At 42.4% G+C, this 23716-nt stretch overlaps 4 protein-coding genes across 6 annotated transcripts; 2 read left to right on the forward strand and 2 right to left on the reverse strand.

Moving 5' to 3' along the window:
- Nucleotides 1–116: 116 nt before the first annotated feature.
- Nucleotides 117–3279, reverse strand: them4 (thioesterase superfamily member 4). 3 transcript variants are annotated; one of them, XM_076153670.1, is made up of 7 exons: nt 3085–3279; nt 2763–2876; nt 2254–2446; nt 1645–1807; nt 1136–1246; nt 880–1004; nt 117–666 (listed from the first exon to the last, which is right to left on the reverse strand). In XM_076153670.1, exons 2-7 carry the CDS (start codon nt 2874–2876, stop codon nt 623–625), a joined length of 750 nt encoding a protein of 249 aa, XP_076009785.1. In that variant the 5' UTR covers nt 3085–3279; the 3' UTR covers nt 117–622. The 3 variants fall into 3 exon arrangements, with proteins under 3 accessions (XP_076009785.1, XP_076009786.1, XP_076009784.1); XM_076153671.1 differs by having other exon boundaries at nt 2254–2443; nt 2982–3279; XM_076153669.1 differs by having other exon boundaries at nt 2982–3279.
- A 202-nt stretch (nt 3280–3481) lies between these two features.
- LOC143003241 (uncharacterized) lies at nt 3482–5182 on the reverse strand. Its single transcript, XM_076153794.1, has 4 exons — nt 4741–5182; nt 4448–4502; nt 3967–4084; nt 3482–3778 (listed from the first exon to the last, which is right to left on the reverse strand). Exons 1-4 carry the CDS (start codon nt 5035–5037, stop codon nt 3745–3747), a joined length of 504 nt encoding a protein of 167 aa, XP_076009909.1. The 5' UTR covers nt 5038–5182; the 3' UTR covers nt 3482–3744.
- Nucleotides 5183–5983: 801 nt separating this feature from the next.
- Nucleotides 5984–9240, forward strand: LOC143003240 (uncharacterized). Its single transcript, XM_076153793.1, has 4 exons — nt 5984–6522; nt 7054–7108; nt 7199–7319; nt 7403–9240. Exons 1-4 carry the CDS (start codon nt 6229–6231, stop codon nt 7881–7883), a joined length of 951 nt encoding a protein of 316 aa, XP_076009908.1. The 5' UTR covers nt 5984–6228; the 3' UTR covers nt 7884–9240.
- A 6384-nt stretch (nt 9241–15624) lies between these two features.
- nbn (nibrin) lies at nt 15625–23339 on the forward strand. The gene is made up of 17 exons (XM_076153927.1): nt 15625–15795; nt 16183–16304; nt 16944–17071; nt 17192–17351; nt 17440–17543; nt 17652–17769; nt 18059–18249; nt 18411–18511; nt 18616–18748; nt 18880–19085; nt 19219–19387; nt 19484–20054; nt 20145–20234; nt 20374–20514; nt 20632–20745; nt 20856–20905; nt 21669–23339. The coding sequence occupies exons 1-17, from the start codon at nt 15765–15767 to the stop codon at nt 21700–21702; spliced, it is 2463 nt and encodes an 820-aa protein (XP_076010042.1). The 5' UTR covers nt 15625–15764; the 3' UTR covers nt 21703–23339.
- The last annotated feature ends 377 nt before the right edge of the window (nt 23340–23716 follow it).

A 23716-nucleotide genomic window follows, 5' to 3' on the forward strand; every position in this document is an offset into this window, starting at 1 on the left:
CTCAACATCAGTGCTGCCAGTACATACATTAAGTTTCTATTTAGGTTTGTAATTATGTGGTTTGACTAATAACAGAATCCATTGTCGGTAATTTGAGAGATAAATACACAAGTCTCTTTTTTAACTGTTGATTTTTTTATTGAAGAAAGGTATCTATGGAGACTGAAATGAATCATGGGCTGTGGCAAAAGTAGAAAGCGGGGAGACATCAGGGAAACAAAGCAAAACAAGGGCAGATATCCAGTTTGGGTATTGTGTTGTAGCTTCCTGAATTTAAATAAATAACAGCAAAGGCAAATAAATAAAAAACAAGGCCATCATTTATGGATTTCCTTTTGAACTTCATTTTGCACAATTCCTTTTGGAATTTCTTGAACAGAAGTGACATGATTCTAAATACTGTATGTAATGTTTCTATGGCTGATGTGTGAATAAGAGGTAGAGAAAATACTTCAACTCCTAGAGGAAAGTGCAAATGTCTGACGTCCCCACAGAGATGGATGAATGATATGAGCTACAAAGTTAATATGTTAAATTTAAAACAATTACCTCAGAATCTAAGTTCTTAGTAAAACACTCACACACACAACATTAGGTAGTTGGCTGGTTGCTGGAGTGTGTATCAGGCTCCCAGTAGGTTGCCCACGGTGACTGACAGGAACAGAGCTATGAGAGGCGACAGAAATCAGGACAGTGAGACGACACAATGAAGCCTACAGAACTAATTACATGCTTTCACACCAACATGTCCCATCAGACATTCTGTGTGCGTGTGTGTGTGTGTGTGTGTGTGTGTGTGTGTGTGTGTGTGTGTGTGTGTGTGTGTGTGTGTGTGTGTGTGTGTGTGTGTGTGTGTGTGTGTGTGTGTGTGTGTGTTACCTGTTGCATCTGTATACAGTTTGGAGCCGTCTGTGCTGGTCACTTTACATGAAACAAAGACTTTTCTGCCTTCCTTCTTATCCAGACAGGATTCAATCAGCAGTGTGCTGCCCAGTGGGATGGGGCTTGGGACAACACACACGTTTGTTAGGGCAATAATGCTTTACACACCTTCATTAGATTCACAAAAATGTTACAGCAGCAGCACCACACATCAGCAAAAATACACAACAATAAGTTTAAGTCCTGGTATTACCTGCGGTAGTTGATGTTGAGGTTTGCAGTCATGACGAGTCCAGATGTGTAAATAGCATGAGCGCCTGTCACATTATCAATCATAGTGGCTGTCGCCCCCCCGTGGACAAACCTGGAATCACAAACACTTGTCTCTCATAGCTCAGCTTTCTCACTGTGACTTTACTCAATTTCCTCACATTCAAAGATACATTTGTCTATTGTAAATGTAACATTTTCACTAGGAGTGCACACCGTCACGTGTTTGTCACAGAATGTTTGTAGGTTTTAAGCCCCCTGGCCACAGAAAAGTCACAACTCCTCGTATGCCTTTGGTTTGTTTACTTTATGTACCAGTTAAGCAAGAGTCATTCCAACATTTAGTATTTCAGGATATGTCAGGATAAAATGACACCTAAACAAGGGTAAAGAAAGACAAACGAACGGCATCTGCAATATTCAGATATGATGTGCAATGATGTCTTGACACATATTTATTCTACATGTAAAAGCCATAAAAGATCATCTTACCCTGGCTGCCCCTCCAATAGGTGTCCCGCCTGGAAAACACACACACACTTCTGCTCTTCCTTGTTTGCAAATATAACGTACTCGAATGCTGCTCCCGGTGCTCTCATGTTCCGGGTAAAGAAACGAGCCTTTGACTGGATGAGTTTGCTCAGATACACTCCTCCTGAAGGTCAAACACACAGGAGAAGTCATAATTCATACAGTGTGTATTTGCAAGCAGCCATTCATGGCGATACAATTGGATTCAGATTGCAGATTTCAAATGAAAAATCGAATGAAGTCAGTCAACATAGTTTCGCATCCAAACTGTTTTGCCGAATTTAACTCTGAAGCCACAAAGTCCAACATTGCATAAGTGAATCTGCTGCTGTATGGACTCTAGATGTCGCTGTTTCTCATTTTATGTTTGACCTTCCAGTTTGTGGAAACTACAATTCCCCAAGACATGAAGTGGGAGAGCAACATCAACTCCAACCTCAAAAAAGGCCCAGCATGCCGACTCTACTCTGCCATGGGAGCTGCTGAGCCAGTTCAACGCCTCAGTCACCAAAACCACCCTGTGTGCTTCCATCACTGCTCAGAGGAGTTCAGCATTCCCTTGCTGCGTACCTGTGGCATACTTGAGGGAGCGATTGTAGCTCGGCAATCTCCTCCAAGGCCCTCTGCGTCTCTCTCCTCCCTCTGTCTCCACCTCACACTGGCTGTTGTAGTGCTCATACAGACGCATCATCTCAGAGCCCCATGAGGAGTTGGGCAGGCTGAAGTCTCGAGGTTGAAAGGAGAAAGGCCACGGCAACCCCTGCTGAGGAGACAGACTAAGATTAAATCTTTACTTACCTGTACTGTATGTGTGTTCAGCCCAGATCATAAATCTATTATTTGTTTAGTTTATTTGTTCATAGTTGACAACTTTTGTATCTTTACTGTACACCCTTTTTGATCCTGTTCATTCATTCATGTATACAAATGTTAATTATTACTTTCTTTATCTTCTGTGAAAGCTACAGATCACTGAGGAACAAAGAAACGAGAAAAGGCAAACAAGACCCAGTGATCCAGCTCCACCCGGTGACTTCACACAGCTCCACCACGCCTGTTTACTGTCCGGGTTTACCTACCATGTTTCGAACACAGCACCTCCTGACTGGTTCGCGTGTAACCGGAGTCCCGCAGGATGGCAGCGAAGCGACGCCCAGGAGCATCTTTGATATTCTCCCGAGGCTCCGTGACATCTGAGTACACACACATAATTAGGGTGACGCAAGTGATGAGGAGGCACCGTGCTATGAGGTTGTGGCAGATGGAGGAACAGAAACGTGCTTGTTTTCGTAACTCACCGCTTTCGTGAGCGACAGTAAACACTCTAAACTACTAAACGCGTCCTATCCGCAGCATATTTAATACGTTAATGTACATTTATGTCATAAACGCTTCCCAAACCTTAAACACTGTCACCCACGTCGCTGACTTTGAGGTGACACAACCCGGCTTTTTCAACTTCCGGCATTATGAAACCACGTGATTCATATACTGCATTGCGATTGGCTATGAGGGAGCAGCACTTCCTGTAACAATGTCAACAACAATTGGGTTTTCATGCCAACTAACGGGTCTGAACAGAAGCAAAAAATACATAAAGAAAACCTACCTACTGGTCTATTGAATTAAGTGGGTTTGGTACAAATTTGTCACAAGAGATGTCAGTGAAATACATTAAATCTGAATGTGTCCTTGCTGGTTGTTTGTCAGGCTTTGTTATCAGTGATCAGAAGGGTGCAGTGAGGGATAGTTAGTACGTTCGCTGTTTCAACCAGAGGAAATAATTAGGAGATAGGAGTGTACACATAGTTTTTATTCATCAAGTCCAACATCCCAGGAATTTTCCAGAGAAATAAAAGCATAATTATGTCCCAGTAAAACCATGAAGTAACAAAATATTACATCTCACCCCAATCTGAGCTATTTATTCTTTATACAGAACTCTTTTAAAATATTTTCCCAAAAGTAATAAGACAGCTCAGTCATCTCATCAGTGCCATAAATCCCTTTCTCCTTGCAGCCAACATGTTAACAGTTCACATTGTATGCCGATTGTTGTCTTTAAAGTTTGATTTCAGACATCCCACACAGCCGCCTGCAAAATAAAGAATAAAAAATAATTTAGGGAGCAGAATCATACAGGATTGTGTTTATATTAATAAAGTGACGACTCTGGTGCTGCTACTGAAGAAGAATGCAGCTGTCTGGTCATGAACAGCTTTTACTGACAGCACACTGTATCTGAGACTATGTATGAGTATGTTAGGGGTTTAAATGTCTTACAGTCCTTCCGGCTTGGTCTGATCCACGAAGGCACAAATTGCTTTGTCTCTCTCCAGAATCTGCTGTTTCAAGGACTTAGTCTCCTCTTCAATCTTAATTTTTGTTGCATCATGTCCAGCTGAGGATGAGACAGAGAAACATGTTACTTGAGAAACAATAAGATTTCTGTTTCTCTAAGGAATTTGAAGAATTTTGATGAGTAATACCATATACATTATATAACTTATCAAACACAAGAAAATTAAGGACAGCTGCTAATTTTACTAAATGTCGAAATCAGGATTAGGACAGTCTGGATCTGAGTGAAATCTCTTGTTATCTTGTCAAAATCTCGTTCTTTTAACCATATAAATTACATTGGAATTGACACATAATGAAGGCAACAGATCAATTCTAGTGTCATTTTCTTGGTATTTTGGATTCTATAGTGACCAGCAGGTGGTGTAACCAAACCAGCAGTGAAATAAAAAAGAGATCTTACATTTGATTTCAGCCAGGCTTTGTCCCAACTCTGTCTTCCTGGCCTGATGTTTTTCCTAAGGCAGGAAGAGGTCAATGTTTGTCAATCATAGAGCAACATGTGAAATAGGAGATTATGCAACATATACAGTCATATCATATACACTAATAAGAGCTTTGATCTATATAAATAAAAAAGAATTGGATTACAGGATCTGCAGTAATGTGGAATGTGCAGTTAACAACGTATCAAACATTGATAGTGAATGAAGCTGCTGAGAGTGATGATGTCATAGTGTGGCTGTGTTCAGCTACCTTATCTGTTTCACAGGTCTTTACACTTGTTACGATGTCATCTGCCGCCTTCTTGGTCGCTGCCTTCACAATATACAGCTCCTCTACCTTCGTCTTGGCGGAGTCCAGCGCCAACTTCAGCGCGGAGATTTTTTTTTTTACCTCGGTGATGGCCGCGTCTTTCCTCTTAAAGTCGACGGTCTCCACCATCAGACGCGTCTCGACCTCGCGCATGTCCAGCTCCTGGCGCACCGCCTGGACCGTCAGCACAGTCAGAACCACCACGCTCACGCCGGCCAGGAACAAGGCGAACTTCATCTCTGCGAGGACGAGGGAAGACAACAACACAACCAAAGGAGGCCACTAAACGCTCATTCCGCTCTGTGTCCGGCCATGAGATGTTTGCGTGTGTGTGCGTGCGTGCGTGCGTGCGTGTGTGTGTGTCTGCGGGCTTCTTCCTCATGCTCACCTGCAGCTCAACACCTGTTTCAAAGTTTCTGCCACTCCCATTACATTCAGCTGAACACAGAGAGAAAACTGTGCTAGACTGGATTGACTGGATTGGCATACAGAAAACCCCCCAAAACATAATCACCCTGTCTGTTGTTCCTGTGGGGATCTATGAAACCAGATGAGTTTGAAGGAACTTTCAAATCACTGGGAACTGCGGCGGTTTATGTGCTATTGTTCTTCAAAACTGTAAACGAAAACTATAACCTCTTTCCATTAAACTTGTGCAATTTGTGGATTCACATACTGAATCATGTACACGTGTGGCTCAGATCATGTTGACAGTTACAGAAAGAGAGATCTGAGAAAACACGTCTATGATGGTAATGTTTTATTGTTATTATAATTATTATTAACTTGGCAAATTATCAGACAAATTAACCCCGCGATGTCTCAGATCAGAATTTTAGCGGTTTTGAAAAGATGCCCGAGCTTCCCTTCTATAGATTGCGGAGGAATGCGATGGGATAACATGAAGTAACTGGATTTAACACATCGGAGAAAAGTAAAGCACACAGTTTTATGATTAGTACATTGCGAGTTCTGCAGCCTTAACTATTCATTTCTTCCTACGTTTTAACGAGAAAGAATTAAAGGAGACCTATGGAAGTAAATGAGGCACATCATTTGTATTTATTTCATTCATATTCATTTATCTCCAAAATGGTTAGGCGTCACCACGTCATATAGGAATGCCTGTTACTGTCAGAAGGTTTGATTATTGGTGATTCGAGGTGCGCTTCACATAGCAGGTACAGGAGGGACATCCTGCCCTCTCCTCGCCTACGAGGTAAACCAGGACAAGGGCGTGTTGCCAAACCTTGATTTACCCACGTTTAGTGCCTGTAACATCCCACAGGTGGCTGAGTGAAACACCGGACTGGATCAATTTGATCACCAGAGCGACGCGTTGACTGGATTATATGACGGAGCTCGACTCTGTGCCTCCGTGCAGTTTGTGTTTTAAATAAACCAAAGAGGAAACGACTCCTTCAAACCATGAAGCTGCATCTGATGCTGCCTCTGTTAATTACAGCGAGTTTAGCGTTGGTGTGTTTGATTCACGTACGTTCCGCGGAGCAAGAGGAAGAACACAAACGCCACAGGTTCCAGAATATCAAACTACGGATGAGCAACGATGTGCTGGCGGATTTAAGAGTCGAGCACGATAATATTAAGGGCCTGATAGAACGGGGTCAGCTGAAGGTGAAGGAGCAGGAGGATGAAGTCAAGAAGTTGGAAGCCAGTCAGAAGCTTCTGGCAGGAGACCTGCTGAGCTGCAAAGAAGCCGAGGTGAGATGCTAGATATGAGATTAGAACTTTATGCTGACAACATTTAAAAGGAAATACATTTATCAGGGTTGGTTCCTTATACTGTGTCACCACCGTGTGTGCAAAACGGTTTGGGGGAACTGAGCGTGATGCAACGACTCCCATTGATCCGTGTGCCATTTATGCCTGCACCACTTCCCACACACAATGCAGTGGTGCACAATTGTCTCACTTGCTTATCCGGTTTTCCAGGAAACTCACTGTCTTGTGGCAGAAACAGCATGTGATGCATCTGATCCAATCTGTTCAATTCATGCATAGACAACCTTTATTACACTATTAAAGTCACAGTGATTGCACCATGGTAACACACATTCCTCTATTGTATGTGTGGACATCAGTTACATGCCTCACCTCTGGGTCATGCATCCTTCTCCCATTAGAAGAGTCGGTAACATTTGCCAAAGACATGTTGAAACAATGAGGAAGACACTGAATGCAAGTTGGTGATTGTAAAATATGGTTTCAGCTGATTCTCCTTTCCATCCATAGAAATATGCAAGCAACATAGTGGCAGAATTACAGAAAGAAGATGATGATTTAAAGGGTGAGTTCATGCATGAGACTTCATATAAATAGTCATCCATAGTCGAGACAATGGCAAAGAGAAAGTCCAATTTTGTTTTAATACTTACAGCTTCATCCACTAAGGAGAAGAGCAGCTGGGAAAATGAGGTTGCATCCCTGCAAAGTCAAATGAAGGCACAGAGCAAAGTGTGTGATTATTTGACAACTGGAAAATTGCTGGATATAATCAGGTACGGTTAGTGCTGCACACCTTTGATTCCACTGAGAGAGTCTGAGAGTCTTTTTTATAAACTGTGTTAATTGTCTCTTAAAGCCACCTGTGTCCTGATCAAGCGAAGGAGGCCCAAAAGCAACAGGAAGCTAAACTAGAGGAACTTAAACAACAGGAACTAGCTAAAGCTGAGGCCCCCAAACAACCAGATGCAGAGGCCCCCAAACAAGAGGAGCAACCTAAAGCAGAGGCCCCCAAACAAGAGGAGCAACCTAAAGCAGAGGCCCCCAAACAAGAGGAGCAACCTAAAGCAGAAGCCCCCAAACAACCAGAAGCTGAGGCCCCCAAACAACTGGAACAAGCTAAAGCTGAGGCCCCCAAACAAGAGGAACAACCTAAAGCTGAGGCCCCCAAACAAGAGGAACAACCTAAAGCTGAGGCCCCCAAACAAGAGGAGCAACCTAAAGCTGAGGCCCCCAAACAAGAGGAGCAACCTAAAGCTGAGGCCCCCAAACAAGAGGAGCAACCTAAAGCTGAGGCCCCCAAACAAGAGGAAAAACATAAAGTAGAAACTCTGAGATGAGACATTAGTTGTTAAACCATGTATAAATTTGAAACTGATGCCTGGTTACTAATTAGGACACAAATGAACGGCCTAATCAGGCTGTTGTCCAGTTCTCTTTTTCACTTTGTGCCACTTAAAGGTTGATTTTGGTGTTTGGTGTTTGGTGTTGTAGTTTGTTTGTTGCTTGGTGTAAAATGCATCTATCAAAGTGATAGTGTCCTAATGTAAATATCTTTGTTTGTCAGGTTCAAAGAGCTCAGTCATGTCTTATCACTGAAAGGTATATTGGGATGGGTTAGACTGGATTCTCTCTGTGTGTGTGTGTGTGTGTGTGTGTGTGTGTGTGTGTGTGTGTGTGTGTGTGTGTGTGTGTGTGTGTGTGTGTGCGTGTGCGCGCAACAAATAAAATACCACGGACAGTTTAAGGTAAAGCACAACTATCATTAAAAACACAGGATTTTCCTTTAGAGATGTTTCGTCAGCTCATGTAGTCTCAGGCTTGTCATGCAATCTTGAACGTGTTATTTATTAAAATATGGATAAAAACATAGTTTAAAAACGTATTTTATTTAAATGTTAATTCAGAGGACATTTAGTTAGCACTGTACTCAGATACAACGATATCTACAGTAACCTTTGTCCGATCATGATTAAAGTAGCTATGGGCCCGCTTTGTTTACATATTGGGTAAAAGTGTTGGAACAAGTGTTAGGATCTATTGTAGTTGCCTTGACGTCACTGTGAGCAATGCAGTAACTGATACTGTAACACAGAGAAACTATTTGCATTTTATTTTAAATAAAGAAGCAGCATCATTCAGTCAACATGAGTTAATCTCTGTTTTAACACAAACAAGAGAGCAGATGCTCAATGACTAAAATGTGGTGATCTGATGAGTGAGCAAAGGTGGGAGCAGCAGTGGAGTGATTTACAAGAGTAAAAAAGAAAGTGGCTGCATCACTTAACTGCACAGAAAAAAACAGTATTTCAATAAAAAAAACTATATTAAGATTCATGAAAATGTCCACCTGGGGTCTAACAACAGCTGGGGAAATGTCAACATCCTCTTCTTCCAGGATGGAAATCAACAGTGTTTAAATTCATGGATCACCGCACAACACAAAGAAGTGTACACAAGGGTTAGGGTGTGATGTTTAACAGCCACTAAACTGTGAAAGGCTCTGAAGCTAACTTGTATCCTGGTTGCACCGGTAATGATTAATGCATGCAAGCAAATGTGTTTGTGAGAGAGTGAGTGAGTGAGTGTGTGTGTGTGTGTGTGTGTGTGTGTGTGTGTGTGTGTGTGTGTGTGTGTGTGTGTGTGTGTGTGTGTGTGTGTGTGTGAGAGAGAGAGATAACAAGAGAGATACTAAAACATGGAATCTACTGCTCCACAAGTGAATTCGAGACGAGTTCACTCAAGACTCAAGACAGGCCACACTCAATATCTGTGTCTCTCTGGTTGTTTCCTCTCTTAAGAACATTTGCTGCTTTAGGTTTTTTTTATTCAGTTGTTTTTCTCTGTTCTCCCTTAAACACAGAAATGCAGAGATAGAGAGTTTGGAAATGAGTTATTGAGTATTTGTTGAATAACCTTGTCTGTCTCTTCTTCATGACCCTCCCTCAGGGATTGTGTGTTTGTGTGTGTCCAGCACTGACTAATCAGAGAACTCAAACCCTGTGTCTGTCACTCTCTGTAACCTTCCTGCTGAACCCTGCCGGCATTTTGCATGTTTGTGTGCTGAAGAAGCCTCAAGCTCCATTCAAAGAATTGATTTCTGTCTCTGTTTCTGTTTTCTGTTCATGTGTGTATTGTTTTTTATTTGAAGTTATTTATAATGGTTATTTGAAGCAGACCTTCTGCCTTTTTGCTTCAGTGTATTATATGTGCATGAACAACTGAGGATGTGATTTTCTCTCAGTAATTTTCTGCTTTTGAGTGAATTACAAATAAACAGACTAAAAACACAATACTTGCAAGGTAAATTTATTGCAAAAAAAAGTTTTTGTTTTTTATTTTTATATTTGACTGTCATCTCCTGCTATGCCTCACTCTCACATGCATCGGTTGGACTGTATAGATTAAAATAATCCCCTCAGGCTCACAATTAGGCAATCAGAGAACTATTATTCTGCCCCAGTAAGCTCACAAGGTCAGCGTCACACAGGAAGTAGGGGGGGGGGGGGGGGGGGGTCATGAACAAGGGCTGCCGGTCATTAAATGCATAATCTAACTTGATGCATCCTATGACATTTAAAATAATATGTAATAATATAAATACACTGCCTCTGTATTTAAGTAAACACAGTAATTATTCTTTGATTTTGTAAATGAAAGATTTGTGAACCAGTCAAGTGCTGAATCACTCAGTTTCATATATGGAGATCTACAGAGATCTACTGCAAACAAAACACTGTGTGTGTGTGTGTGTGTGTGTGTGTGTGTGTGTGTGTGTGTGTGTGTTTGTGTGTGTGTTTGTGTGTGTGAACCATCATGTCTGACAGATAACTTGAGGCCAACATGTGTTAGCATCTCACACTACCCCTAAACACACAGATGGCGTGATAACATCAGGACCACAGGTCACCTTGACAACCACTCAGCATTACACTGATGTTATAACCTTACCACAGGCTATACAGATGAGATCATTTAAAATATAATAGCAACCTGAGCGGATTGTTGGTTCACACTGCTCTTATTCAGTGATGAACATAACTTAAGTTATCTAGTGTTACGCCCATAGTGAATAACATATATCAAATATGTATGAATAACAAATATCACATCACAATCATAGAAAATTGTCGAATTCTCTGCAAACATGTATGTGTAAAAGCCAGATTCTGTTAACATGAAGCAGGCAGTGAAGTGGCCATGTTTGTCCTCCCTGTCGGCTATAACTGAAAGTTATTAGACTCTGCATATGTGGTCGTGTATGCGTGTGTGTGTGTGTGTGTGTGTGTGTGTGTCAGAATGGGAGAGCTCAGTCGCATTAGCATCACATCTATTGATCATACTAATGTGGGGAGGAAAGGCTGCAGGCCATAGGAGCTGATCAATATATCTCTAATTACGTGTGTATGTGTGTGTGAGTGTGAGAGTGTGCGTGTGTTTGTGTGTGAGTGTGTGTGTGTGTGTGTGTGTGTATGTGTGTGTAGGATTTCCCACAAACTATATATAAATGCTGTGCCACTTGGGACTTGCTCATAGACTCAAACACTCAGATCCTACTGATATACAAGAGCGCTCATACACATACACAGACACACACACACACTCATACACACACTCATACACATACACACACACACAGACACAAAAACATACATGTAGACATTTCACACTTAAAGTCTTTGTATCACAAATCCAAAAATTCTATGCGTGGTGAACCCTTCAGCTGCTGCAGAGTCCAGCAGAAACAACAATGGGAGGCTGTGTAAGTATGCTGGTGTTTCTATTTGCATTGAGTGACTTGCTTCAGCCTTGTTGCTTTCCCCTTGTTTTGCCTTTGCTTCCCTGTTTTCCATCTTTCCTGAAGCAGGTACACACTGATATCAGGGATCAAATATCGGCATTGTCACAGACTCTCTGTTTCACTGCCACCTTCGCTCCAGGCCTCTTCCTCCCTCAACATCTCTGTTATGTCCTTCATATGTTGTTGTATTAGCTGCTCAGGCTTTAACACAGACATGTTGTAGCAGCAGCAGTCACAGACGCTGTTGTGTTGTCGCTTATCTCTCTGTCACTCTCTTCCTCTTTACATTGTGTTGTCTCTCTTTTGTGCTACAGGCTGTTCCTGCTGAGGCTCTGACCCGCTAGACGCTGTGTGATATGTTTGATATTCGGTTGTTTTTGTGCTTCATCATGTCAACTAAATATCAGACATATTCGTACAGAGTCTGGCACTGTCGTCTGATCCATTGGTTGCACCAGTGAAAAATAAAAGAGCTACACGGTCAGACATTATAAATATCATAAACTGTAAGTGCTTTTTGATCTTTAACTATACAATGTCTGAGTTGTAGTTTCAAAATGTGTTAAAGATGTAAAACAGATCTAAAACATAAACAATAATGCTTTGTATTTTCTGCATGAGTTGAATAAAAAACATGTATATGACCCTGTTCATTTGGTCCTTCAGTGTTTTGGTGTTCTTTCATTTCTGTCTGTGAGCAAACACACATACAACACACACCAGGCTTGTTTTTTACAGCAATGGAATCTCCCAAAAGTATTCATGCATACTTTTCCCAGGACAAACAGGTTCTGTGTTTGACAGGTTTTCATCCTCCATCATGAGAACTCTAAAGCTGAATAGAGTCTTTGTGTTATCAGAGAGCAGAGAGAATCCAGCCTGCTGACCTTCCCTCTTTATTCTCTCTCTATATAATCCAAATAATCTCATCTCTCTTGCCGATCCTGCACCTTTTATTTCGAAGAATGTTCAATGGAGCCCATTTTATCTTGCGTAGTATTTGAATAGAACCTGATGGCATGTTAACCGAGGGATCTTTCTTCTGACTAATTGTCTGATTTATGTGCCATTGCATTGGATATAGTGAGCCATAAGCTTCAGGTACAATACCTATAGTTAAATGAATAGACTCTAAAATAGAAAGAACGCGCTAATGGACCTCAATTCATTCTTCAAGGGCATTTTGTTATGCAATAATCTGTTCTCTAAGGAGGTGTAACTAGTGTACAAGGTTATGTAAACACAAACTGGAAAATCAGTGGCACCTATCTGATAAACCTTCGATCACGTGAGCAAGTAAATGAGCGACTTCACAAGCAGTCTATTAAATGCAGTCAACCAGAGAGTGACACAGAAGGAAATCTATCCTCTGGAAGGATGCAAACCTGTATGATGACCTACCTTACATGGACAACTGGATAGACAAGTGGCTGTGCATAGGAGCCATCTGAGCTCAGATCAAATATCTAAGGTGTGCTTTTATGTTAACCTGTTTAGCCTGCAGATGCTTCATATGTTTGGAATTTTTTGGGGGATCTTGAATCTCTTCAATCGAAGCCTTAATCACTTGTTGACTCATAGTGGAATGAGGAAGAGAGAACACTTGAGATCCTGCCTTCTCTGTTCCGGTGCAACAGGTGGCGGTATAGACACATACAGATACTGTATAAAGCTTTGGTTGGATCCCTTTCTTCCTTTTATTTCTAAACATCTTTTATGTCGATAAGAAAAACATCTATGTGGCAGTTCTGGAGTCATGTATATATCCCAGTGTGTGTGTGTGTGTGTGGGTGTGTGGGTGTGTGGGTGTGTGTGTGTGCGTGCGTGTGTGCGTGCGTGCGTGCGTGCGTGCGTGCGTGCGTGCGTGCGTGCGTGCGTGCGTGCGTGCGTGCGTCCGTCGAGCGTGTGTCTGTACATGTGCAAGTGTGTTATCACAGGTCTCAGGTGGGTTATTCAAATAACTCAAACAGAGAGAAAGAAAAGGCCCGAGCCACAAAAAAAGCACCTATTGAACCTACACTCGCCCTCCACCCTGCTCCTCATGAAAGGGACACGATGACGCAAAAACGGCTTTAAATAGCAGCGTTAAAGTAAAGTTCACTGAGTCATGACAAGGCCTCACTCAAGACTCCATGATGATTAATTAACAGTGTATGAAATTGAGCATTGATGTGCATCACTGAATTAGAAGTAATTCCATCGTTAGGCAATTGAAAGGTCAAAGTAATTATCAGTAACATCATTTAAAACACCATGTGAACGCCACAATGTCTGGATATAACAATAGAAAAAAGCAGAGCAGAGCCTTTTTCAAATTAGCGTTTAAATGTTGTATATACACACACACACACAGAAAGAGAGAGGGAGAGAGAGAGGGAGGGAGAGCTCCTGTGTGAGACAATAGGCCATAGGGTGAATGTCTCATGGATGGTGTCACCACTGTGATCTACTGATATGGTCAAATGGAGCATCCTGACTCAAATGTTATCTGAAAGACTGCACACTGTATACTCTGGGGCAATAACTGTGATGAGCCACAAGATTATAATAAGGCCTTGATATATGTGCGTGTGTGTTTGCTGTGTATTTGCCCGCACAGATACAGAACAATATGACCACAAACAAGGGGAGGGGTGGACAAATAACGTCAAAAACGTACAAACGAGCGTAGAAATGGCTTCAGTATAAATATCAGAGAGCCCGAGCAGAGAGTGCATCAGCTGAGGAGACACGCTGAGAGAGTAGAGCCGGCAGGAAAACCAAGAGAATCCAAAGAAGACAACAGGGTGAACCAAAGTCAGAGAAATAGAAAGAGAAAAACGGAAAAAGAGCAGAAACTTCAACGCAGGTGAGACTTAACAACCTGCCATTTCTCCTCTGATCTGAATGGTTTTCAATGTATATTTGGGTAAATAACCTTTACATTGTATTATATTACTATTATGTGTATTTTTTACAGAAATGGCAAAGACAGTAACGGTTGTCCTCTTGGCTTTCATCTTAATCCTGAGTGCCAGTGTACCATGCCTCTCTGTCTCTAATAGCGGGGAGTGTTACTTCGACACCAAAGGTAGAATGTAAATGAGTGTGCCTGTGTCTGTGTGTGTGATTCCTATAAGCCTGTGTGTGTCTTTGTGTGTGTGTGTGCCATAATAACCCAGAGCCTTGATGTTTAGGGAGCTGTGAACACATGGGGCAGGTGTATGAGATAGGAGACAGTTGGATGACCGCTGACTGTTTCCAGTGTGTGTGCATGGAGCCTTTTGGGGTTGGATGCTGTGATCAGTGAGTTTGTTGTCACTACCTTGAATACACACACAGTCACTGAAAAGTACTCACTATAACAGAGCCTGAGGATCATCTAATACAGGTCTAATTTAATTTTCTCACAGTGGATCCAAGCCGGTGGACTATCCGGACTGGTGTGAGATTATCCGAAAACCCGACTCCTGTACGAGCCTTGCAGTGATGAGGGCCAATCGCAAGCTGCCTTGCCTCTGGGGACGAGGCCGTCTCCGAACAGCTGGGGGACAACCATGGAAATCTGACAACAATCCTTTATTCTGAGACAGTTACAAACAAAAATAGATTTTTAACTTCAAATTCAATAAGTGGAATCTGTGGGTTGTATTTTATTATGAGGACTGCAAGGTGCTAGATTCTATCGCAAAATCTCAATATATCAACCACAGAAAATATTTTATTTTATTTATTTATCTATAATTACACTCTTTTAAATGTATGTTTGTTGTTGCCATACCTCATCTAACACCTGGTGCTGTGGTTACCTTCTGGATTAAATAAAAAGCCATTCATCTGATTTATGGTTTTGTTCCCTTTGTGTGTTTTATTGCATTTACTTTTTTTCTAACCTTAAAGTGATTTCAAACAGAATTGAGAATGTATCACTCAACATTATCACCTCGTCCCCAGAGGCAAGGCAGCTTGTGACCTGAAGTTCTTTTATCTACCTTTGTTGAACACACTTATTGTAAGTCGCTTTGGATAAAAGCGTCTGCTAAATGACTGTAATGTAATGTAATGTAATGTAATGTAATGTAACGTAACATCTAATTCCACAGCCATAGGATTTAAGAATGAGCTTGCTTTGACTAGGCTTTGGAGACAGAATGCAGGGATTTACTTCAATTCTCGATATCAACCTTATAGTATAAATAGAAATGTAATAATTAATATTTCCTGTCATTTAGTAGATTTTCACTTCAATATCTGCCAATGGTGTGACTTTTATTTTGAAGAGACCGCGTCGCAGTATTGTGACGTCAGAAAAAGGCGCGCTATGGGCGGCTGCTGTGTTGATAAGAAACGTCAACTTGTGGCTACAAAGTTCAGGAATGTTAACGATTTCAGTTTTTCTTGAGGGATAAATTCAACATCAAGCCAAGAAACAAACGCTTAAATGTGGATACTGACACACAAGCAGCCTGGAGGTAACTGTCAACCGTCTGTCAAATAGGAACAATGGCGAAATCACGAGCGCTATAGGAGCATGTGCATGTAGGAGTTCGTGTGCAGTGACGTAAGGGTGAAAGTAACGTTTTTTTATGGCGCTGTAATTATTACTAAATGAATAAACCTGCTGTCCACGCGTGTTACTGCATTTGTGCACATCAGTCACGTGACCATATTAGCTTAGGCGTGGAAGAACAATTGACGTAGATCGAGATTTGTTCATTCAGTATGTACTTTTAATGATATTGTAATAGTGTACAGGACCGACAGAAACTTTCATGACGTCACAACCTAAGTCACTTTCCAGGACCTTGCACATTGTCATCCACAGCCTGTCGACTGAGGTCTATTGCTGTCACTCACAGGTCAGACTTTCTACCTCCTGTCCAGTAAAGACTATGTGGTGGGACGCAAGAACTGTGACGTCATCCTGCTCAATGACCAGTCCATTAGCAGGGCTCACGCTCTCCTCACTGTCACCCAGCAGGTACAACAGCAACATGACATTCTCCACTTTAATAGCTTCCTTATCTGCAATGTTGTCTTCACAATTACATGCATTACTACGTCAACGTTGAGGCAAAAAGTCACATTGCCTGTATACAATTTGTAAAGTCAACCAACATGTTTCAGGGAAACTGAAACTGAATCACAGTCGAATGAAGCAAAGCTGTACAAATATTTGGCCATGTTTGTCCAGTAGATGGTGCTGTTTGACAAGACTTATTTACAAATACGGATATGGTTGAAATGACCTAACATCAAGAGTTGACGTAGTTTTCTTAATAATACAAATGCAAAATTAAATGGACATTAGAATATCTGAAGAGTGATCTACAAAGTTCAGCCATTACAACACCAAACCACAGTTCAGCTCAGTTTATGTTTTTGATTGCTCTGTCATGTGAGGATCCAAACCTCTAAAGCTTCCCCCTTTTAGTTGTACAGTTTAGTAATTGTATTTAAAAAGAAACAGATTTGTCTTTATGTTCATTTTACTTGGATCCCACAAGCCTGTGTTTGTCTGATTGTTTGAGGTCATGATCATGGTCATGAGCCTGGGATTTAACCTTTACCGTTTAGACTGATGAGGCATGAACACGAAGGCTGTCATTTCTCCTTCTAGACACTGACGATAAAGGACACATCCAAGTATGGCACGTTTGTCAACACCCAGCAACTGACGGAGAACACATCCCGGGAGCTGAAATCAGGGGACAGCGTCACATTTGGGGTTTTTGAAAGCAAGTTCAGGTATGTTATTGAACTATGGTGACTACAGGGTGATGTTTTAATTAACAGAACCTTTATTGAATTGATTAATATAGTACTGTCTCATTTGCCTGTACTGTACTGTAATCTCCTCCACTCCAGTGTAGAGTATCAGAGGTTAGAAGTTTGCTCATCATGTTTGGATAATGAGGCCAAGGCGACGCTCTCCGGAGTCCTGCCACCTTTGGGAGGCAAGCTTGTCAACAGCTGGACTCAGGACTGCACCCACCTGGCCATGCCCTCTGTTAAAGTCACCATCAAGGTGAGCAAAGGACTCTGCGTCCCCATTAGCAGGCAAATTTGTCAAGCTCATTATTAAGTGATAATGAGCATCCTGTGTTTCTAATCAGACCATTTCTGCGCTGCTGTGCTGTCGGCCCATCGTGAAACCAGAGTTCTTCTCAGAACTCAACAAAGCCATTCAGCAAAAATCACCCCCTCCTAAAGCTGAGAGGTAGAATGCAGCCCATTCACACACATCCACACAAGGGAGCTGAATGAAACATCAGAGACTTCACTGAACCAAAGCACTGTCTCATCTGCACTGTTCATTGTTTTAAAGTTTCATCCCCGAGATTGATGAGCCCAGCTTGAATAATTCAGCCGTCAACCTAAGGGCCATTCCAGCACGCAGACAGCTGTTCAATGGGAAGACCTTTCTCTTCCTCAACGCCAAACAGGTACAAATCATATGGTGATCATTAAAATCCTGTTTAGGACTGTGAGGGTTATCAGTTCATTTGTGAAAATTGTCAGCTAAGGCAAACAAATCTTCAGCCAGACACCTTCAATCAAATCCAAAAGCAAAGATCCAAAGGCAAGAGGGAGTTGACATCTTCAACTAGGGTGCTAATCAGTGTGAATAAGATTTTAACACTCCCTAGACACACTGTTGCTCTCAGATTCTCTCCACTGTGCACAGAAGCGACACGCTGGTGTGTAACTGTTGCCGTTTGGTGTATTTGGCAGCTGAAGCGTCTGAGCACAGCAGTGAGTCTTGGAGGTGGCAGGACTCAGCTGCTAGAGGAGGGGTCACTGCCCCGGAACCTACTGGAGTCTCCACAGAGCTGTGTGCTGGATGTGATATCGGGCAGCTCCCAGCCTCTGCTTCCTTCCTCCACCGCAGAGTGGGCAAACTCTGTCAAGAACATTCTACAAAGGTCTGTTACAGTTACAGTACAGCATGAAAACAAGAACCAGAAATCAGAAATCACCCAACTAGTGCAATGATGAAAAAGTGCAAGAATGGAAGTAGATAATAAGCACACGATAAGTACACAGTGACAAGTGACATATTTCTAACCTTTAATCTTTTTCACAGAAAAGGCCTCCGGGTCATTCCAGAGTCTGAGATCGGGCTGGCTGCCATCTATGCTTCCTGTGAGAAGTACTGCAATCCATCCTGTCTAATAACAGACTCAGGTAGTGCAGCTGAGGTTCACTAATCGCTCTCTTTACTTTCTACTTGTTTTTGCTTGTAGATTTGTGCTTTGCATTCAAATTCTAACTTTGGGCATTTTTTTCAGACTTGGCTCATAATGTGAAACCCACAATTCCAAGCGCTTCGCTTTCGCAGTCTGCAGTAGTGGAGGAGACGATGTTAGCAGCCACATCTCAGAACATCACAGCATATGCAGCTAACACGGAGCTATCACAAGGGTACAGACCTACACACACAATCAGACCTACACACACAAGCCATTAAGCCATTGTCTGTTGAACACATGGTTGTCCAGTCGTGGCATTTCTTCTGTCCTTCCTGAAATGTGTATAATTGTGTTTTTTGTCAGGATTGAGCCACATGAGGTGACCGGTATGACGACAGTCGGAGAAACCCCTGAGAAGAGACAAAAAGGGATCGGCAGTCAGCTCACTGAGTCCAAACATGTAGCTCAGAAACACACCACGATGTGTGTCGTTGACGATACGATGAGATCATCACTGGCTGTGGAGAACACAGACTCACAGTGGAAGAAACCTGAGGCCAGAGTGTCAGGTAGCAGCATGAATATACAGAATCTGTCTCCATTTGCCAAACCTGATGTTTTACGTGTGACCTAGAGACGTCAGTAGGACCCAACAGGTCACATGTTCACACTCTGTGATGTCTGTGTCTGTTCGTCTTTCAGGTGGAGGAAATGTCAATGCTGCGTCCCAGCCGTCCTTTTCTACGACTTATAGTGGGATGAAGACATTTCCACCAAAGCATTCCCCCCAGAAACAGAAAGTCTCAGCACAAAGTTCCCCACAAAAACAACAAACTCTCACCAGCTTCTTTCAGCCAGCCAGCAAGAAAAGGTAAACATCTTCATCTTGAGTGCTTAAAGGTTTGTGTTGAACTGGTTTAAAGTCTTTACTTACTAATCTTCCTCTCTGTCCCATCATGTCACCAAGGCCTTTAGAAGACGACGCCCCTGCAGTTACGTCAGAGGCAAAGCGGGCCGTGCTGACAGCCCCTGCAGCCCGGGCCCAGAGTCCACTGGGGTCAGGAGACGACCTGTTCGTGGGACGCTCGAAGACAGAGGAGGAGCCACGAGGTAGAAAGAGGAAGGAGATAGAAGCAGATATAGATATGGAAGAACTGGAGTCCATCATGTCTCTGGATATGGACTCCTTTGACGAGCAAACCTCAACCAGTCAAAGCCAGCAAGCACAAACAAAGGATCAGAAAGAGACCTTTACCACTCTAGAGCCTTTGTCTTCAAGCAAGAAGCAACGTGTCTACTCTGAAGGAAGTGGCAGAACCAACCAAAAGCCACAGGTGGACGTGTCTAAAGCGTCAGGGTCCAACAGCAGCCAAAGTCGAAATGGTGAAAATCCAATACCACCTTTCAAAACACAACAGCTGTCGATCAATTCTCAGAAAACCAATCAGATGTCCCACAAACTGCCAGAGAAGATGGCACCAGCCAGTAAAGATCACAGGTTACAGGCTCTCAAACAGGAGGAGGAGTCTTTCATTGAGGTATGGAGTTCAGTCATCCAGAGAATTGAAATGTTTTCCACTTCAAAGGAACAATTTAATTTACATATTTCTAAACCTTCTGTGCTGCAGGACGCAGACCTCCTCAAAGTAGAAATTGGCCAGCCCAAAGAAGAGACAAAGACTCTTCTAGAACCAATCACAGTCAAACAGGAGACCATAGTAAGTCTCTCACTCACTCAAGCAGAAGATGGGATCGTACAGAAACCACTAAGAAACACTGTTGAAGCTTTAATATCACCCAATCAAACGACCTCACCCAAATAACCAAAATATTGCTGCTTGCCTTTGTTTTGTGCAGGTGTCAGACATGGATGAAGGCCTTCCTCAAAAGGTGGTGTTAGTGGAGTTCAGATCGCTCACTGTGACAGCTGCTCCCCGAGCCAAACCACAGCAGATGCAGGCCAACTGTTACACAAAGAACTTCAAACGCTTCCGCAAGGTCAGACGAAGGACAACAACAATAGAAACCATATAGCAGAGCCTCATTTAATCAGGAAAACAAGATTATTCGGTAGAGTTAGATGTCTTAACACTGAAGTGTTTGCAAATGTGACAGATGCAGGTGCCGGGTACAGAAGACGCGCTGCACATCATCGGAGGCACCGATCTGTCGGCTCACAACAGGGGCACAAACTCTGACCTGGATGAATGGCTGAAAGACGCAGCTGAGGTACCACTGCATCTCTCTCTCTCTCTCTGCCCCCCTCTCTCTTTCTCTCTCTCTGCCTCTTTTCTGATGAGCCCGAGCCTCACACTGATCTGATCTGATGCTCGTTTCAGGATGAGCGCCACAGCAAACGGGACGAGAGCATAGGAGACGACCTCTTTAGGTGAGAATGTGTGTTACGTGCCTCCTCCCTCACAGTTTCAAACCCCCCCCCATAAAACGGGCCCCAGGCCATTACCCAATCCAGAATTGGTGACCTGGAGCCACTACAATGACAACCGAGTCGTCACAGCAGTATGAGTGTTTACCAGGGTAACAGAGGTGATGTAAGCTGGCGCAGTGTTTTCTTTGACTAAGCAGAAAAGAGACGGTCTGAAATCGATTTTGTGTGTGTGTGTGTTGGGGCTGAGCTGTTTGATCACTGAGTCATGCTCAGTCAGTCATGCGTATCCAGGGAACAGACTCTGCTGCTAAAAAAAACAATCCTGTATTTTTTGGTAGAGCTAAACCAAGTTTCCAGCCGTGGTTTATAGGACAGGACGCATGCTTACTTTGGGCTGTGCAAACACTGTCAACGGTTTACAGCGCTTAATTTGTGCTGTTCTTATTGTTTGTTCAAAATGCCGCTAAGGACATTGAAGAATGATCCGTCAGGAATGTTAAAAGCCAAACCTCAGGGCCGAAGCATCCTGGCACTGTCCTCTGAGATGAATTGTGTGTGTGTGTGTGTGTGTGTGTGTGTGTGTGTGTGTGTGTGTGTGTGTGTGTGTGTGTGTGTGTGTGTGTGTGTGTGTGTGTGTGTGTGTGTGTGTGTGTGTGTGTGTGTGTGTGTGTGTGTGTGTGTGTGTGTGTGTGTGTGTGTGTGTGTGTGTGTGTGTGTGTGTGTGTGTGTGTGTGTGTGTGTGTGTGTGTGTGTGTGTGTGTAGGTACAACCCCACCAAGGTATCAAGGAGAAGATGAAATGCCTGGAGAGGGACAGGAAGTGCTGCATTTCAAACTCTATCATGAAGGACTATTGGATCAATATCAGTGAAAGTGATAGAAAAAGTACAGAGAAGTTCATTTTACTGTGTTGATGGCAGTATGTTGTCTTAAATACTTTGTTAAATCTATACTAATGAAGCCACTGACGGTGAGCAATGTAACAAAAGTGTCTCATGTTCAGAGATTTTTTTCTCAAAGATTTTATTTGTCAGTAATAAAAAATACAGCTTACAAAACCTTACAAACTCTTTAATTGTATAAGAGAGCGGCATGAAAACTCTACATGCTCAAAGCAGCGATTCCTCTGTGTGGATAAGCCTCAGTATTCCCTGGATTTAGCTGAACAAGAAACTGGTAAGAATTGACTGATTCAAGTAGTCTCCACTAAACCGTCAGGCACATGCAGAGATCTGAAACCATTCACAGAACAAGTCACCATGGCAAACACCTGCAGGCCTCTAGCATGCAGCCCACCAGGCCCCTTAGAGTCACAGCAGGTCCCATATACACCCGGAGACTTAGGGTGTTTTCACATCACCCAAACCCAGTTTACTACAGTAAACCAGCAGCAAATGGCCTCAGTAATTTGTCTAAGCGGACTTTAAAAGGGGACCCAGGTCTCTTTTTACTCAGAGGTGGACTGAGTTCATTTTGCTTTTGGGTCCAAGTTCGTTGAGTCATAGGTTCTGGGACACTATGACTATGAGACCTGAAATGAACCGGATGTGAAAACGCCCTAAATTATTCAGGCATGAGTTGTGCAATTGTACAGGTCTATTGTTTTGGCACAACACAGAAATGCAGCCAGATAATGACTTCAACCAAAGAGTCTGTGTTCAAAACCCCAAATTGGCAAGTGGCCTCTTCACCGAAGCCATAATGACTCAGATCGTCTGGTCTGACTGGCACAAGAGTAGTTTCTCAGAAAAAGTCACTACTAAGTGATAACTTCAATAAAGTTAAGCTCACTACTAAACACTTGAGTTACTTTCTAAAATTCATACAAATCTGTATCAAAAATACGTAGATGAACACAAAATAAACTTCCCTGTGCTTTATGAAGCAAGCCAATTGCTCTTGGAGTTGACAGGTGGACAAATGTCTCTGACCTGGACATACCTGGAGATTGATGATGTTATTATTCAGTATTTAAGTTAAATACAACACAGTCTCCTCTGTAGTTGTAGCAGCTAAAGTCTTCCAGCCGTCATTTTTCCAGCACTTCTTCATCTAATGCTCACAGCTGCTGATGTCAGGCAACAGTTCAAGCCTGCATGCATATATTTAACATTTATATCAAAGGAATATTCAGAAGCCAGTAGAAAAGCATCGAGGAATAATTTAAATAAGTCAGTATGCAGCACAGTTAATATCTCCTAAAAACAATATGCTTATCAAAACTGTTTAATTGACACTACTTTGTTAGTGGGAAAAGCAATGTGATTACATGTAAGGCATGACCCTGTCACTGGCTCCGACACACCGAGTAAAAACATGTCGCATCACCAAGGAATCATCAGATTTGCACACACAGACATGACTTATGCATATAGAAACACACTCAGTGACTGAAAGGAATGAGAATAAAGCAGAGAGAGAGAAGACCGTCACTGTGTACAACGCCTCCTAAGAGTTGTTTGGCACTTTACGAAACAGTGGCTGTTCACTGTGACACTATAAACATGACATAAGAACACAAGGCAGAGCAGAGTGATGGTGTCTAAACAGATCTAGAGTAAAAGTAAGTTCAACTGCCTTAAGAATGAAACATAACCTATTAAAATGGTCAGTTTGATGATTGACCATTGTTGTGATGATGATAGTAACAGCTCATTAGTGTTAACTCAGTAAATATGTCTATCATGATTTGTGATATAAAACATTCCAACATGTTTACGGTTAGAGAAGATCAGTCTTGCATCCAGGCAATATGGGTATTTCAAAGATGAGGCTTAGATGATTGCCACAAAAATGACCAACATACAACATG

This window comes from Genypterus blacodes, unplaced genomic scaffold (genome assembly GCF_046128005.1).
Source record: "Genypterus blacodes isolate CSIRO-AG114 ecotype Tasmania unplaced genomic scaffold, CSIRO-AGI_Gbla_v1 ptg000059l_1, whole genome shotgun sequence".
NCBI classification, from domain to species: domain Eukaryota; kingdom Metazoa; phylum Chordata; class Actinopteri; order Ophidiiformes; family Ophidiidae; genus Genypterus; species Genypterus blacodes.